Genomic DNA, 16,031 nt, shown 5'->3' on the forward strand with positions numbered 1-16,031 from the left:
GCAGCGCATAACGAGTTGCTGTCCGCCATCCTGAAATTTGATGAAAAACATGACGACAGTGTAATAGCCCTTTTTAGCGCCACGTCAGAGATCTTTGTCGAAGAAATACCACGAATATTTGATCATATTTCTTTGTGTAAGAAATACGATAGTGTAATACCGGCCTTAGCCATAGTAGTAGTGCTAAAGTTTTTCTTTTTTTTTTTTTTAATAAACGTAATTTAAAGAACGAGTAATTTTTAATCGTAAAATTTGTATTGCTTTGGAATATGGTGTTATTATAGAAAATGGAAAAAGCGATCAATGCTATTTTAATAACAATGCGGACATATTATGAAATACGGGTGATCACTGCGTGGCGCATACAGCTCACGGACCGCAGTTTAATGAGCACTGGACTAGGGAGGGTCTGTGTTCTGCAGCTTCTCCAGGGTTGGTGCCAAGCGGCCAGTACTGAATCACGGAGTTCCGTAATCATCACGAAACTGCCGGAAGTGTGTCACTGCAAGGGAACGTCCTTTAACTTTTTTGGTATAAATATTGTTAACAGTCGTCGTCGTACGGCATTTGGTGGGCGCAGGGCTATTGTTGTTACTTCTCTGTTGCTGGAGTGAGGACCTCCTGCTCAGCATTCTAAGGCAAAGAAAACTGCTGAGTTCGCGCGAGTGGGAGCCAGTAACCTCGTACTTACCTGGTACAAGTGTGTCACTGGAGCCATCGCACCAGCAGAGGTGCCTTGTTTAAGTTAACACCTGTCTTCAGCGTCTCCGACGGAAACTGTATGTGGTGGGACCCACAAAAAGAACGTTTCGTTTTTCATTGTGCACTTCTTCGTGGCTAAAGAATGTCTTGGAACAGTAGTGTGTAAATGGAGGATGAAGCAAACAGCTTGGTGGAATGACACAGTCAAGGCAGCCTGTAAAAGGAAAAAGAAGGCGTATCAAAAATGGCTACATACTAGAACTCAGGTAGACAGAGAAAGTTATGTTGAAGAAACAAAGAAAGCCAAACAGATAATTGCAGCATCCAAGAAGAAATCTTGGGAAGACTTTGGAAACAGGTTGGAGACTCTGGCTCAAGCTGCTGGAAAACCATTCTGGATTGTAATTAGCAGTCTTCGAAAGGGAGGTAAGAAGGAAATGACAAGTATTTTGGATAGGTCAGGAAAACTGCCGGTGAATCCTGTTGATGCCTTGGGCAGATGGAGGGAATACTTTGAAGAGTTGCTCAGTGTAGGTCAAAATACGATCAGTAATGTTTCAGAATTCGATGTACAATGGCATAGGAATGGTGATGGAAATAGGATCACATTTGAGGAAGTGGAGAAAATGGTCAATAGATTGCAGTGCAATAAAGCGGCTAGGGTGGATGAAATTAAGTTGGAACTCATCAAATACAGTGGAATGTCAGGTCGTAAATAGCTACACCGGATAATTGAAATGGCCTGGGAGTCGGGACAGGTTCCATCAGACTGGACAAAAGCAGTAATCACACCAATCTTTAAACATGGAAACAGAAAAGATTGTAACAACTACAGAGGTATCTCTTTAATCAGCGTTGTGAGTAAAATCTTCTCAGGTATTGTTGAAAGGAAAGTGCGAGTATTAGTTGAGGCCAGATGTGGGTTTAGGCTTCTTAGAGGTTGTCAGGACCAGATCTTTAGCTTACGGCAAATAATGGAGAAGTGTTACGAGTGGAACAGGGAATTGTATCTATGCTTTATAAATCTAGAAAAGGCATATGACCGGGTTCCTAGGAGGAAGTTATTGTTGGTTGTACGAGATTATGGAATAAGAGGCAAACTTTTGGAAGCAATTAAAGGTCTTTACATAGATAGTCAGACAGCAGTTAGAGTTGACGGTAAATTGAGTTCATAGTTCAGAGTAGTTTCGGGGGTAAGACAAGGCTGCAACCTGTCTCCACAGTTGTTCATATTATTTATGGCTCATATGTTGAAAACAATAGACTGGCTGGGTGAGATTAAGATATGTGAACACAAAATAAGCAGTCTCGCATATGCGGATGACTTAGTTGTGATGGCAGATTCGATTAAAAGTTTGCAAAGTAATATTTCAGAGCTAGATCAGAAATGTAAGGACTATGGTATGAAGATTAGCATCTCCAAAACGAAAGTAATGTCAGTGGGAAAGCAATATATAGACGGATTGAGTGCCAGATAGGAGGAACAAAGTTAGAACAGGTGGACGGTTTCAAGTACTTAGGATGCATATTCTCACAGGATGGCAACATAGTGAAAGAACTGGAAGAGAGGTGTAGCAAAGCCAATGCAGTGAGCGCTCAGCTACGATCTACTCTCTTCTCCAAGAAGGAAGTCAGTACCGAGACTAAGTTATCTGTGCACCGTTCAATCTTTCGACCAATTTTGTTGTATGGGAGCGAAAGCTGGGTGGATTCAGGTTACGTTATTAGTAAGGTTGAGGTTACGGATATGAAAGTAGCTAGGATGATTGCAGGTACTAGTAGATGGGAACAATGGCAGGAGGGTGTCCACAATCAGAAAATCAAAGAAAAACTGGGAATGAACTCTATAGATGTAGCAGTCAGGGCTAACAGGCTTATATGGTGGGGTCATGTTACACGCATGGGGGAAGCAAGGTTACCCAAGAGACTCATGGGTTCAGCAGTAGAGGGTAGGAGGAGTCGGGGTAGACCAGGGAGAAGGTATCTGGATTCGGTTAAGAATGATTTTGAAGTAATAGGCTTAATATCAGAAGAGGCACCAATGTTAGCACTGAATAGGGGATCATGGAGGAATTTTATAAGGGGGACTGTGCTCCAGACTGAACGCTGAAGGGCATAATCAGTCTTAAATGATGATGATGATGACTTCTTCGTTAAGTGTAGCAAATAACCGAGTCCCTAGTCAGGCAATCAGCAAAACTCTAAATCCTTTAAGATCTGTCAGTCACGGTATAATTCAAAATGACTTTAAAAACCCTCGAGAACAACTACTTACAGTGATTGTCAAGGGCATCTAGTCTTATAAGAAGACATACAACTTCCTGCGATGACAAAGACAAATATTTCGGAAGATCAGCATCAATACCGAAAAAGTGGGGAAATAATGTAGTAGAAAAGAGAACGTTTCAGAGTAACATTTGCAACCTTGAAATAACACGAACAGTGGAACCTCTAATAGGCCCTCCTATCTACAGTCAATTATGTAACTGTAACAGTGCAGGCGATTTAAATTAATCATATATGCTCATTACGTTGGGACAGGATCATTATATTGAATCACTTAAAAAAAATAAACTTGGTAATCCATCATGAATTCCAGACATAACGGAGCTCGCTCTGTGCATACTCCAATGCACTTATTCCATAATGTACCGTTTATGAATTAAAAAAGTATTGAGCATGTCAAAATGGCGTTCACCTGTAGCTGTTTTCTGTATCGGCTCACAGAAAACACGTTCCTCTCGAATGTTAAATTCATCAACGAAACTAACATAAGCAATCAAATGAGCATCTTTATGAATGTCAGTTGCTTCGTCCTCTTAAAGTGGAAAATATTTGTTGCGCAATTTATTGATTAACTGTTCGAATAAATCGTTATAAATGTCTAAAATTCTTCTACGCACTGTGTCATTAGAGACAGGAATACTTTTCAGCTGTTGAGCAAATAATTCCCCAAACATTGTTGATACTATATCAATCGCTGGTGGTAAAACTTGAGTTTTTGTAACCGTGTGTGGTTTCTTGCATTTAGCAATTCTATGAGAAATCTGGTAAGAGGCTAAAAGGGCCTTAGACGTCACATTCGTCGTTCTAGCTAAGTTCTTCGGGGTACATAGTAAAATAGTTTTCTGACAAAAAAAATCTTTTGGTTTTCCCGTTAATTTAGGATGTTTGGTCTCAAGATGCCTCTTTAACTTGTTAGGTTTCATGGCATCAACAGCTAAAATCGTTAAACAAACTACATACTGCGCACGTCCTTCACCATAGATCCTAGTTTTTGTGAAGCCTAGCAATAAACAGTTCTCATCATACCTCGTTTTCGCCTTTGGACTATCTCCCTCCCCAACGCCAGTTGATGGACCGATGCTATCTTGATGTTTGTCACTAATCAGGAAGTGCTTCATACTGCAGACAAGTCTTCCTCGCAAAGTCTATAATTATAGTCGTCACTATAAGGATGTCCGCTGCTCGTGGTCTCGCGGTAACGTTCTCGCTTCCCGAGCCCGGGGTCCCGGGTTCGATTCCCGGCGGGGTCAAGGATTTTTCCTGCCTCGAGATGACTGGGTGTTGTTGTGTCTCCATCATCATCACTCATCGCCATTACGGTCGGAGGAAGGCAACGGCAAACCACCTCCACTAGGACCTTGCCTAGTACGGCGGTGCCGGTCTCCCGCATCGTTCCCCTACGCTCCGTCACGGAGTATGGGACATCATCATCATCATCATCATCATCACTATAAGGATGCGTTGAGATCCGCGAGCTAAACTTTGCACTGCGCGGGATAGTTACGGAAACAGTAATGGCGCAGGCGGCAAACGGTATTCCGCCGACTAAGGACGCAACGCCACCTAGGAACAAATCGTACTCAGCTCTCGCCCGTAGTAGGTTCAAATGGCTCTGAGCACTATGGGACTTGACTTCTGAGGTCATCAGTCCCCTAGAACTCAGAACTACTTCAACCTAACTAACCTAAGGACATCACACACATCCATGCCCGAGGTAGGATCCTAACCTGCGACCGTAGCGGTCTCGCGGTTCCAGACTGTAGCGCCTAGAACCGCTCGGCGACAATGACCGGCTCGCGTGTAGGCTTTGTTCCTAGGTGGCGTTGAAGGAAGCCGCGCAGTTCGAGCGATCATTTCAAACAATGCTGAAAATGTGAGAGCAGCTTCATCGATGTCGACCGCGTCTGACGTTAACACCGACGTCGGGCGAAATTCAGACCATATCAGCTGCATGCCGTTTGTTCGGCGAAAGTTAAACCTAAGGGCGGGCGCAGACGGGAGACTGTGTGTCTTTTCCACAGAGGCTAAGCACAATCTGAGGCTAGGCGCAAACTGAGACGCGTATAGCGCGTGTGGCGCGACGTAACGCAGCGCGCGTTTTTGTAACATGACAGGTTCAAATGGGACCGCGCAAATTGCGACGCGACGCGACACGCGCGGCGTTATGGTTGAGGCACAGTTTCTCGCGTCGCGCGTGCCTCGCTAGCACCGTGGGAAATTTTAGGCGGGGAGCCTAAAAGTAGCCTGGCCATATGTTCACATCGGAACGGCGCATATCAGCAGTGGTAGTATTGCCAATACGATAAATTTTGCCTTACTGTGTACTGAATTTTATTGCCTTTGGGTAGTGTTTCGTTTTTCGCCATTTAAACGCTCCAGCTTTCTTCGTTAGCACGTTATACTTTTCTGTTATTTATATCTGCATAGTTTTGTTTTGGTTTTCTTCTGTTAAGAAAAATGTATACTTCAGTATCTGATTGAGCCATTGGCCGCTGGAATTGCACCATATGCCTCCGCGATGTTTTCAGATCGCAAGAAGGGACAGAGGGTAGTGAATAAGGAAGCAAGGAATATTATAAAGTCATGTGATTGAGCATCAAGGCAGGAAAGTAAAGCAAGATTATATTCTCGCTGCCTAGTAAGCTAGCGTATCTGTACGATCTGTTACAAAAATTCGGAAATGAATAATCTCCCAGGTGTGACCCCTTTGTGCTCCTGGTAAAAAAGCGTCCAAGACATGAAGTATAGAAGTCTCACTGTCATTACTTGGATGTAGATGTAAAATGTAATAACGACACACTGTACTACATCCATGTGAAAATCACATTTCCACTGCAAGCTAGAAACAGTCGAGAAACCTTCACGAATGACAATGTTTTACTTGGCTCGTCATGACGAGAAAAACATCTAAATGGTAGCATACACAGTATCAGCATTAATAAGCTAATTGTGTAACAGGATACACAAATGAATATGTGGTCGGTATTATTCCGAAAGTATGAGTATCTTTGAAAAAATGTGGCGATTTGGTATATTTAATTTATTGAAAAGTATTGCAGACAACGACAGACAACATTTATGACAGTGTGTTTCGAACGACGTGAACTCTTCCATAAGGCATCACCTAGCTAGATTCTGCATTCCTGTCGCGTGCATTATTCACAGCTACTGACAGTACACAGGCTGTTCTGCTGTGCAGTGGGCGTTGTGCAGTGGATGAATAGTTTACTTCTCACAGTGGCAGAAGAAAAATTAATAGAGGCAGTGAGGGAACACGAAACACGCAGACTACATGAAGGTCAAACTCAAGAACCGGTTTTGGAGTGATATAGCAAAGGATTTGAGTTCGAAAGACGGTAAGTACTGCAATATTTATTTCACTGTTTTTTAGTTAATACATATCACTAACGTGTATTTTGCTTGAGCACATAACCTGTGGAGCACAATAATGGTACAATAATTGGAAGTTGTTATATTGTCAATAATTACCACTGACTCATGTGCTGCTGTGCAAGTGTTGAAATATTCAGTGAAATTTTTCCTCGCCTTGAAGGCAGCTGATGAAGTCCTCCGCCTGTTCCCTTGCTCACGAAGTAACTAAGTTGATGGTAACCGTTCGATGTCGTTTAAATCATGTGCGGCTAGTACTGAAGATCGTCAATAGTTGTGCAGAGCGCAGGCTGCTTTCACAACATCTTTCACTGTGCCGACTGTGGTTTCAAATGGTTTCCTGAACACACGGAAACGTGAAGAGAGTATACCGAAAGCACATTCCACAGCTTGCCTTGCTCGAGAAAGTCTGGCATTGAAGACCTGATATTCGTAATTGTCGGTAACCTGTCTCCTTGGATATTGTCTAATAATATTTTCCGATAATGGGAAAGGTTCATATAACACAAACACATACGGCATTGAACTAGCAATTGTAGGTATTAGTTCAGGAGTGGGAAGTAATGTTTTTTCCTCATTTTCTTGGCCAACACTCTGCTAGCAAATACATGTCCATCGCTGAATCGTCCCATTGCGCCAACAACGACGGTGATAAATTTGTAATCTGCGTCAACTGATCGAAACAATGGAGCATGTATGTTTATAAGTACAATGATCCGTTTTTGCGAGGTTTTTTTAATAAGAACATGTTTTCCGTCGACTGCACCAACGCAGTGTGGCGGGAATTGCCATCTGTTCAAACCGTGAAGCGACTGATTTCCATGTCTGTGTTGTAGGTTTCCACACAGTAGGTTGCATTTCTTTCCATACAGCAATATCTACTTCTTTTACAATATTAGATACAGTTCGATCTCCCAAGAGATAGTTATACGCAATACTTTTGTAGCTGTCACCGGAGGCTAAATATCTGAAACAAAACGAAATTATATTGTTAATTTGGAACGATAAAAGTACATTGCAAATATGTCTTTATCCATACACTCTAAGTTAATATTGCTTATTTTTAGTTTGTCTGTCTATATGGAACAACATTAATTCCTGATGAGTTATACGTTGTTAATTATTGCAGGGGAAGAGACGGAAACTTTGTGGCTTAAGCTGAGAGGCTGCGACGACCGCTGAAATATATGAAAAGCGGAGCTGCTGCTGAGAACATCAAGCCACGGAGATATCAAAACCAGGTGCCATTTCTTGAACCTTTTATGTCAGGTGGTCCACGTGGTAATAATATAAGTGATGACAGCGATCACAGCTCACAAGTTATAACTAAAACATCAGCGAGAAAGGAATTAGAGGATAACAACCCACTCGACAATGAGGGGAACGAGCAAAGTCACGATAATAATGACGACAGCAATGAAGGATCTGGTAGGAGCTTAGGAACAGAGTGCATAACACATCACACCGCTACTTCAACTCCAGTTATTCAAAGAAATCAATCAAGAAAAAGAAAACAGGAAGACGTTGTAATTCTGCTAAAACAATCTATGCAACAGCGTGAGGACAGAGCACGACAAAGGGCAGAAGAAGGAAGAGCATTGGAGTCAAACTATATCAAAGATGACCCTCTTCACAGTTTTTTCGTATCTGTGTATCTGACAAAAAACATGCCTCAAAGTTACGAGCACAGAATCAGAGGTCAACTTTTCCAGGCTGTGTCACTTGTGGAAGAAGAAACAATGAAGTAAGGAGCCATACACCTTCATCTTCTTAAAATAATTCAGCGTCAAACAATACAGAATCTTTTTCTCATCCTTCATCGCCATATATATATCGACAGATTCTGACCAGCGTCTCACTATCCAGAACAGCAACAGGTGGTAGATTTGAAAGTCGACACAACTGAATCCGGTTTGTCTCATCTCACTGACTTTGTTCACCGTTTTCAAGAAATCTGAAGGGGCCATCATAATTATATTCGCTTAAGATTTTAATTCTTTTTTTATATCAGCATTTTGTGTATTGTTCGTTTTCTTTTCTGAGTAGTTTTCGTTAAACCGATCCATATTTTCATTAATTGTAAATTAACATTCTTTGTTTGTGAACATGTATTATTGCAATAAAACACTAACAAAAGAAATTTGGTCAAAAATTTTAAAAAACCCACTCCAGCTAGCAGAATCTTTTTTTTTTTTTTGTCAAGATGAGGTTCGTTTAAGACCTAGCGTCTATTGCATTAAGTTGCGTGAAAACTGTACAGGGTGTTGCAATTCATTGACGAAATAGTTGTTTCCTGGTGCCCACGACGAATCGGCTTTGGTAGAATTGCAAAGAAAAACAAAAGGATTTTTAATACTTCAATATTTGAGAACCACTGATTAGGTTTACACTTCTCTTTTTCTGATTCGTAGGTGTATTCTGTAGGTCAAAAAGAGCTACTAAATATTGCATCCCCCCCCATGAACCATGGACCTTGCCGTTGGTGGGGAGGCTTGCGCGCCTCAGCGATACAGATAGCCGTACCGTAGGTGCAACCACAACGGAGGGGTATCTGTTGAGAGGCCAGACAAACGTGTGGTTCCTGAAGAGGGGCAGCAGCCTTTTCAGTAGTTGCAAGGGCAACAGTCTGGATGATTGACTGATCTGGCCTTGTAACAATAACCAAAACGGCCTTGCTGTGCTGGTACTGCGAACGGCTGAAAGCAAGGGGAAACTACAGCCGTAATTTTTCCCGAGGGCATGCAGCTTTACTGTATGATTACATGATGATGGCGTCCTCTTGGGTAAAATATTCCGGAGGTAAAATAGTCCCCCATTCGGATCTCCGGGCGGGGACTACTCAAGAGGATGTCGTTATCAGGAGAAAGAAAACTGGTGTTCTACGGATCGGAGCGTGGAATGTCAGATCCCTTAATCGGGCAGGTAGGTTAGAAAATTTAAAAAGGGAAATGGATAGGTTGAAGTTAGATATAGTGGGAATTAGTGAAGTTCGGTGGCAGGATGAACAAGACTTCTGGTCAGGTGACTACAGGGTTATAAACACAAAATCAAATAGGGGTAATGCAGGAGTAGGTTTAATAATGAATAGGAAAATAGGAATGCGGGTAAGCTACTACAAACAGCATAGTGAACGCATTATTGTGGCCAAGATAGATACGAAGCCCACGCCTACTACAGTAGTACAAGTTTATATGCCAACTAGCTCTGCAGATGACGAAGAAATTGAAGAAATGTATGATGAAATAAAAGAAATTATTCAGATTGTGAAGGGAGACGAAAATTTAATAGTCATGGGTGACTGGAATTCGAGTGTAGGAAAAGGGAGTGAAGGAAACATAGTAGGTGAATATGGATTGGGGGACAGAAATGAAAGAGGAAGCCGCCTGGTCGAATTTTGCACAGAGCACAACATAATCATAACTAACACTTGGTTTAAGAATCATGAAAGAAGGTTGTATACATGGAAGAACCCTGGAGATACTAAAAGGTATCAGATAGATTATATAATGGTAAGACAGAGATTTAGGAACCAGGTTTTAAATTGTAAGACATTTCCAGGGGCAGATGTGGACTCTGACCACAATCTATTGGTTATGACCTGTAGATTAAAACTGAAGAAACTGCAAAAAGGTGGGAATTTAAGGAGATGGGACCTGGATAAACTAAAAGAACCAGAGGTTGTACAGAGATTCAGGGAGAGCATAAGGGACCAATTGACAGGAATGGGGGAAATAAATACAGTAGAAGAAGAATGGGTAGCTTTGAGGGATGAAGTAGTGAAGGCAGCAGAGGATCAAGTAGGTAAAAAGATGAGGGCTAGTAGAAATCCTTGGGTAACAGAAGAAATATTGAATTTAATTGATGAAAGGAGAAAATATAAAAATGCAGTAAGTGAAACAGGCAAAAAGGAATACAAACGTCTCAAAAATGAGATCGACAGGAAGTGCAAAATGGCTAAGGAGGGATGGCTAGAGGACAAATGTAAGGATGTAGAGGCCTATCTCACTAGGGGTAAGATAGATACCGCCTACAGGAAAATTAGAGAGACCTTTGGAGAAAAGAGAACCACTTGTATGAATATCAAGAGCTCAGATGGAAACCCAGTTGTAAGCAAAGAAGGGAAAGCAGAAAGGTGGAAGGAGTATATAGAGGGTCTATACAAGGGCGATGTACTTGAGGACAATATTATGGAAATGGAAGAGGATGTAGATGAAGATGAAATGGGAGATATGATACTGCGTGAAGAGTTTGACAGAGCACTGAAAGACCTGAGTCGAAACAAGGCCCCCGGAGTAGACAATATTCCTTTGGAACTACTGACGGCCGTGGGAGAGCCAGTCCTGACAAAACTCTATCATCTGGTGAGGAAGATGTATGAAACAGGCGAAATACCCTCAGATTTCAAGAAGAATATAATAATTCCAATCCCAAAGAAAGCAGGTGTTGACAGATGTGAAAATTACCGAACTATCAGCTTAATAAGTCACAGCTGCAAAATACTAACACGAATTCTTTACAGACGAATGGAAAAACTAGTAGAAGCCAACCTCGGGGAAGATCAGTTTGGATTCCGTAGAAACACTGGAACACGTGAGGCAATACTGACCTTACGACTTATCTTAGAAGAAAGATTAAGGAAAGGCAAACCTACGTTTCTAGCATTTGTAGACTTAGAGAAAGCTTTTGACAATGTTGACTGGAATACTCTCTTTCAAATTCTAAAGGTGGCAGGGGTAAAATACAGGGAGCGAAAGGCTATTTACAATTTGTACAGAAACCAGATGGCAGTTATAAGAGTCGAGGGACATGAAAGGGAAGCAGTGGTTGGGAAGGGAGTAAGACAGGGTTGTAGCCTCTCCCCGATGTTGTTCAATCTGTATATTGAGCAAGCAGTAAAGGAAACAAAAGAAAAATTCGGAGTAGGTATTAAAATTCATGGAGAAGAAATAAAAACTTTGAGGTTCGCCGATGACATTGTAATTCTGTCGGAGACAGCAAAGGACTTGGAAGAGCAGTTGAATGGAATGGACAGTGTCTTGAAAGGAGGATATAAGATGAACATCAACAAAAGCAAAACAAGGATAATGGAATGTAGTCTAATTAAGTCGGGTGATGCTGAGGGAATTAGATTGGGAAATGAGGCACTTAAAGTAGTAAAGGAGTTTTGCTATTTGGGGAGCAAAATAACTGATGATGGTCGAAGTAGAGAGGATATAAAATGTAGGCTGGCAATGGCAAGGAAAGCGTTTCTGAAGAAGAAAAATTTGTTAACATCCAGTATAGATTTAAGTGTCAGGAAGTCATTTCTGAAAGTATTCGTATGGAGTGTAGCCATGTATGGAAGTGAAACATGGACGATAAATAGTTTGGACAAGAAGAGAATAGAAGCTTTCGAAATGTGGTGCTACAGAAGAATGCTGAAGATTAGATGGGTAGATCACATAACTAATGAGGAAGTATTGAATAGGATTGGGGAGAAGAGAAGTTTGTGGCACAACTTGACCAGAAGAAGGGATCGGTTGGTAGGACATGTTCTGAGGCATCAAGGGATCACCAATTTAGTATTGGAGGGCAGCGTGGAGGGTAAAAATCGTAGAGGGAGACCAAGAGATGAATACACTAAGCAGATTCAGAAGGATGTAGGTTGCAGTAGGTACTGGGAGATGAAAAAGCTTGCACAGGATAGAGTAGCATGGAGAGCTGCATCAAACCAGTCTCAGGACTGAAGACCACAACAACAACAAATATTGCATTTCAACCATGAAAGATAAACGTATGCTTTCGACGACTTTTAATTAGACTGTTTGAGTTCTACAATCTGGTACTATGTACCTTGATGTAGATCATATGGTTTGGCAACGTATAGCTAGAGAGCCTACTGATGCCAAACATTTTTAGTTTATGTGGCTGGTTAGAAAACGGCAGAGCGTATTTTCATTAAGTACAGCTAAGAACACTCCCCATTAAACCAACTTTCAAACAAAAAAACTCCATTAAAATCAATCCATTAGTTTCGGCGCTACGATGCCCTGCCTCCTCCCCGCTCACACACACACACACACACACACACACACACACACACACACACACACACACACACACGCATAGGTGTCAAACTTATATAACACCCATCGATTCTGTGTCGGGGGGCTGAAAATAAAGTGCCTAGACACAAGGGTGCAAAATTTTATAATTCTGTACATAAAAAAATTAATGTGAGCGTTCATCACTAACCTCAAAAATACTGCCAGTTTTTGTTCAGTAGCAATCGGCTCCTGTGCATTACATCCATTTGAGTCAATGGCGTGCTTTACTATTCCATGTACTTCATAAAACTGCTTTCTGGTCATTCTGAAGTAATTCGTGAAATCAGTGTCTCACATCATGGTCGTAGTTTGAAATTGTCCACACGCTTTCCTTTCATACAAAATATACTTATTTATGGATTTGAATTTTGTATTTATTAATGAATAAAGCAATACTTCCTCTTCAGCGTTAGTATCCGAATCTGATTCGGAACTCAAGTCTAACAGTAACATCCCTCTTGCTCGCGGATAATACATCGTCAGTTTGCGCAGCAGTAGGCCAGTATCCGGCGTCTGGCATGCGCGCACACGGGCGACAATGTAGTTGCCGCCTCAGTTGTTTGCAGTTGGAAACTCTGAAGTTCGTAAAATGGCTGTTGTGAGGGGTGAAGGCATCGATAGTGAATTGCTCAAAAATGAAGTAGAAAAAGGCCTGCATTGTTCAATAAAACTTTAAAAGATTATTCTCACACTACTTTGAAAAGCAAACTATGGGAAAGAAGTGAGTGTAAACGTGTGGAGTACGATCTGGAAACAACTCTCTACAGATTTTTTTTTTTTTTTTTTTTAAGAACAAGCAGGTAAGTTTTTATTTTACAAAGTTGCTTTTATTGACATATTTTCAACATCGTTATTATATTACACTTCTTAATAATGTTTTGTGGACAGAATAAGTACGTTTTTCAGTGTTGTTGAGTCGTCGTAAAATCAGAGTCCATCGTACTGCCACGGAACAGATCCTCCAGGGAATGTAAAATAGGTTGCAAAATATACTACTGGCCAGTAAAATTGCTACACCAAGAAGAAATGCAGATGATAAACGGGTATCCATTGGACAAATATACCATACTAGAACTGGTAGGTAGGTGGTTAGTGTTTAACGTCCCGTCGACAACGAGGTCATTAGAGACGGAGCCCAAGCTCGGGTTAGGGAAGGATTGGGAAGGAAATCGGCCGTGCCCTTTCAAAGGAACCATCCCGGCATTTGCCTGAAACGATTTAGGGAAATCACAGAAAACCTAAATCAGGATGGCCGGAGACGGGATTGAACCGTCGTCCTCACGAATGCGCCATACTAGAACTGACGTGTGATTACATTTGCACGCAATTTGGGTGCATAGATCCTGGAAAATCAGTACCCAGAACAACCACCTCTGTCCGTAATAACGGCCTTGATACGCCTGGGCATTGAGTTAAACAGAGCTTGGATGACGTGTACAGGTACAGTTGCCCATGCAGCTTCAACACGATACCACAGTTCATCATGAGTAGTGACGGGTGTATTGTGACAAGCCAGTTGCTCGGCCACCACTGACCAGGCGTTTTTAATTGATGAGAGATCTGGAGAATGTGCTGGCCAGGGCAGCAGTCGAACATTTTCTGTATCCAGAAAGGCCCGTACAGGACCTCCAGCATGCGGTCGTGCATTATCCTGCTGAAATGTAGGGTTTCGCAGGGATCGAATGAAGGGAAGAGCTACGGGTCGTAAGACATCTGAAATGTAACGTCCAGTGTTCAAAGTGCCGTCAATGCGAACAAGAGGTGACCGAGACGTGTAACCAATGGCACCCCATACCATCACGCCGGATGATATGCCAGTATGGCGATGACGAATGCACGCAACGAATGTGCGTTCACCGTGATGTCGCCAAACACGGATGCGACCATCATGATGCTGTAAGCAGAACCTGGATTCATCCGAAAAAATGACGTTTTGCCATTCGTGCACCCAGGTTCTTAATTGAGTACACCATCACAGGCGCTCCTGTCTGTGATGCAGCGTCAAGGGTAACCGCAGCCATGGTCTCCGACCTGATAGCCCCTGCTGCTGCAAACGTCGTCGAACTGTTCGTGCAGATGGTTGTTGTCTTGCAAACGTCCCCATCTGTTGATTCAGGGATCGAGACGCGGCTGCACGATCCGTTACAGCCATGCGGATAAGATGCCTGTCATCTCGACTGCTAGTGATACGAGGCCGTTGGGATCCAGCACGGCGTTCCGTATTACCCTGCTGAACCCACCGATTCCATATTGTGCTAACAGTCATTGGATCTCGATCAACGCGAGCAGCAATGTCGCGATACGATAAACCGCAATCGCGATAGGCTACAATCTGACCCTTACCAAAGTCGGAAATGTGATGGTACGCATTTCTCCTCCTTACACGAGGCATCACAACAACGTTTCACCAGGCAACGCCGGTCAACTGCTGTTTGTGTATGAGAAATCGGTTGGAAACTTTCCTCATGTCAGCACGTTGTAGGTGTCGCTACCGGCGTGAACGCTCTGAAAAGCTAATCATTGGCATATCACAGCATCTTCTTCCTGTCGGTTAAATTTCACGTCTGTTGCACATCATCTTCGTTGTGTAGCAATTTTAATGGTCAGTAGTGTACTTGCGTATATTGATAGCGCGTATAGTTCCAGCTTGGTTTTCAATATCTGTACTCTTCAGTGGACATTCATAAGCCATATCTGTAAAGATGATTCCATCTCTTCTGCGCACAAAATTGTGGAGCACACAACATGCTTTCATTATTGAATCGCTGCCGGCCGGTGTGGCCGTGCGGTTAAAGGCGCTTCAGTCTGGAACCGCGTGACCGCTACGGTCGCAGGTTCGAATCCTGCCTCGGGCATGGATGTGTGTGATGTCCTTAGGTTAGTTAGGTTTAATTAGTTCTAAGTTCTAGGCGACTGATGACCTCAGAAGTTAAGTCGCATAGTGCTCAGAGCCATTTGAACCATTTTTTTATTGAATCGCAGAAATCATTGATAACATCAAGAGGTCTATTGATAATATGCCAGTATGCCAAATGTACGTTCAACTATACGCCGATTAGCTGTATGCTTAAGGTTGAACATTTTCTTTAATGGGGTTAGCGTTTTTTTAGCAAATGGGTGCAAGATGTGCCTCGATAAACCAAAAGATTAATCAGCAGCCAGACAAAAAGGCATTGGTTTGTCTCCTGGATCGTTAAGCAATGTTCGATCGTTCGGTATGTTCAGAAGGTTACGTTGCAGCTTTCTGCCCATATTCGAATTATTAAAAACTGAGGAATCACTTGCTGCTCCATTTGCACCAACATCTCTGAAGACAAATTGATATTCAACACACCGGAAAAGAATTTTTTGTAATTAAAAAATTCTCAGCCAGAACTTTGAAGAATTATTCAAATACGTTTTCCGTCTATAGCACCTATGATGTTGGGTAAATGGGTATTTTTATAGAACTGCTCAGCAATGTGCAACTACTCTTCTTCACATTTCTCTGGCATAACCATAGGCTGCAAAGCATTTCATATTTCAGTGCATGTTGCTTTCACTACTTTGCGGATTGTGCTAGCACCA

At 42.2% G+C, this 16,031-nt stretch overlaps 1 protein-coding gene across 5 annotated transcripts in view; it reads left to right on the forward strand.

The window, feature by feature from the left end:
* Nucleotides 1–16,031, forward strand: part of LOC126424756 (zinc finger protein 571-like) — a 125,856-nt gene that overhangs the window by 74,366 nt on the left and 35,459 nt on the right. Inside the window, exon 6 of one of the 5 annotated variants that reach the window (XR_007576207.1) lies at nucleotides 7,508–7,619. The exons of 3 other annotated variants lie outside the window; for them this stretch is intronic. Coding sequence is in view for 1 of the 2 variants with exons in the window: in XM_050087496.1 (XP_049943453.1) it covers nucleotides 7,508–7,535 (28 nt within the window). In the remaining variant the exon portion in view is untranslated. Of the gene's footprint in view, nucleotides 1–7,507; nucleotides 8,456–16,031 lie in introns of those variants that run through there. One more of the 5 variants, XM_050087496.1, reaches the window with a different exon arrangement.

The sequence above is a fragment of the Schistocerca serialis genome, chromosome 10 (assembly GCF_023864345.2).
Source record: "Schistocerca serialis cubense isolate TAMUIC-IGC-003099 chromosome 10, iqSchSeri2.2, whole genome shotgun sequence".
Classification (NCBI taxonomy): Eukaryota; Metazoa; Arthropoda; class Insecta; order Orthoptera; family Acrididae; genus Schistocerca; species Schistocerca serialis.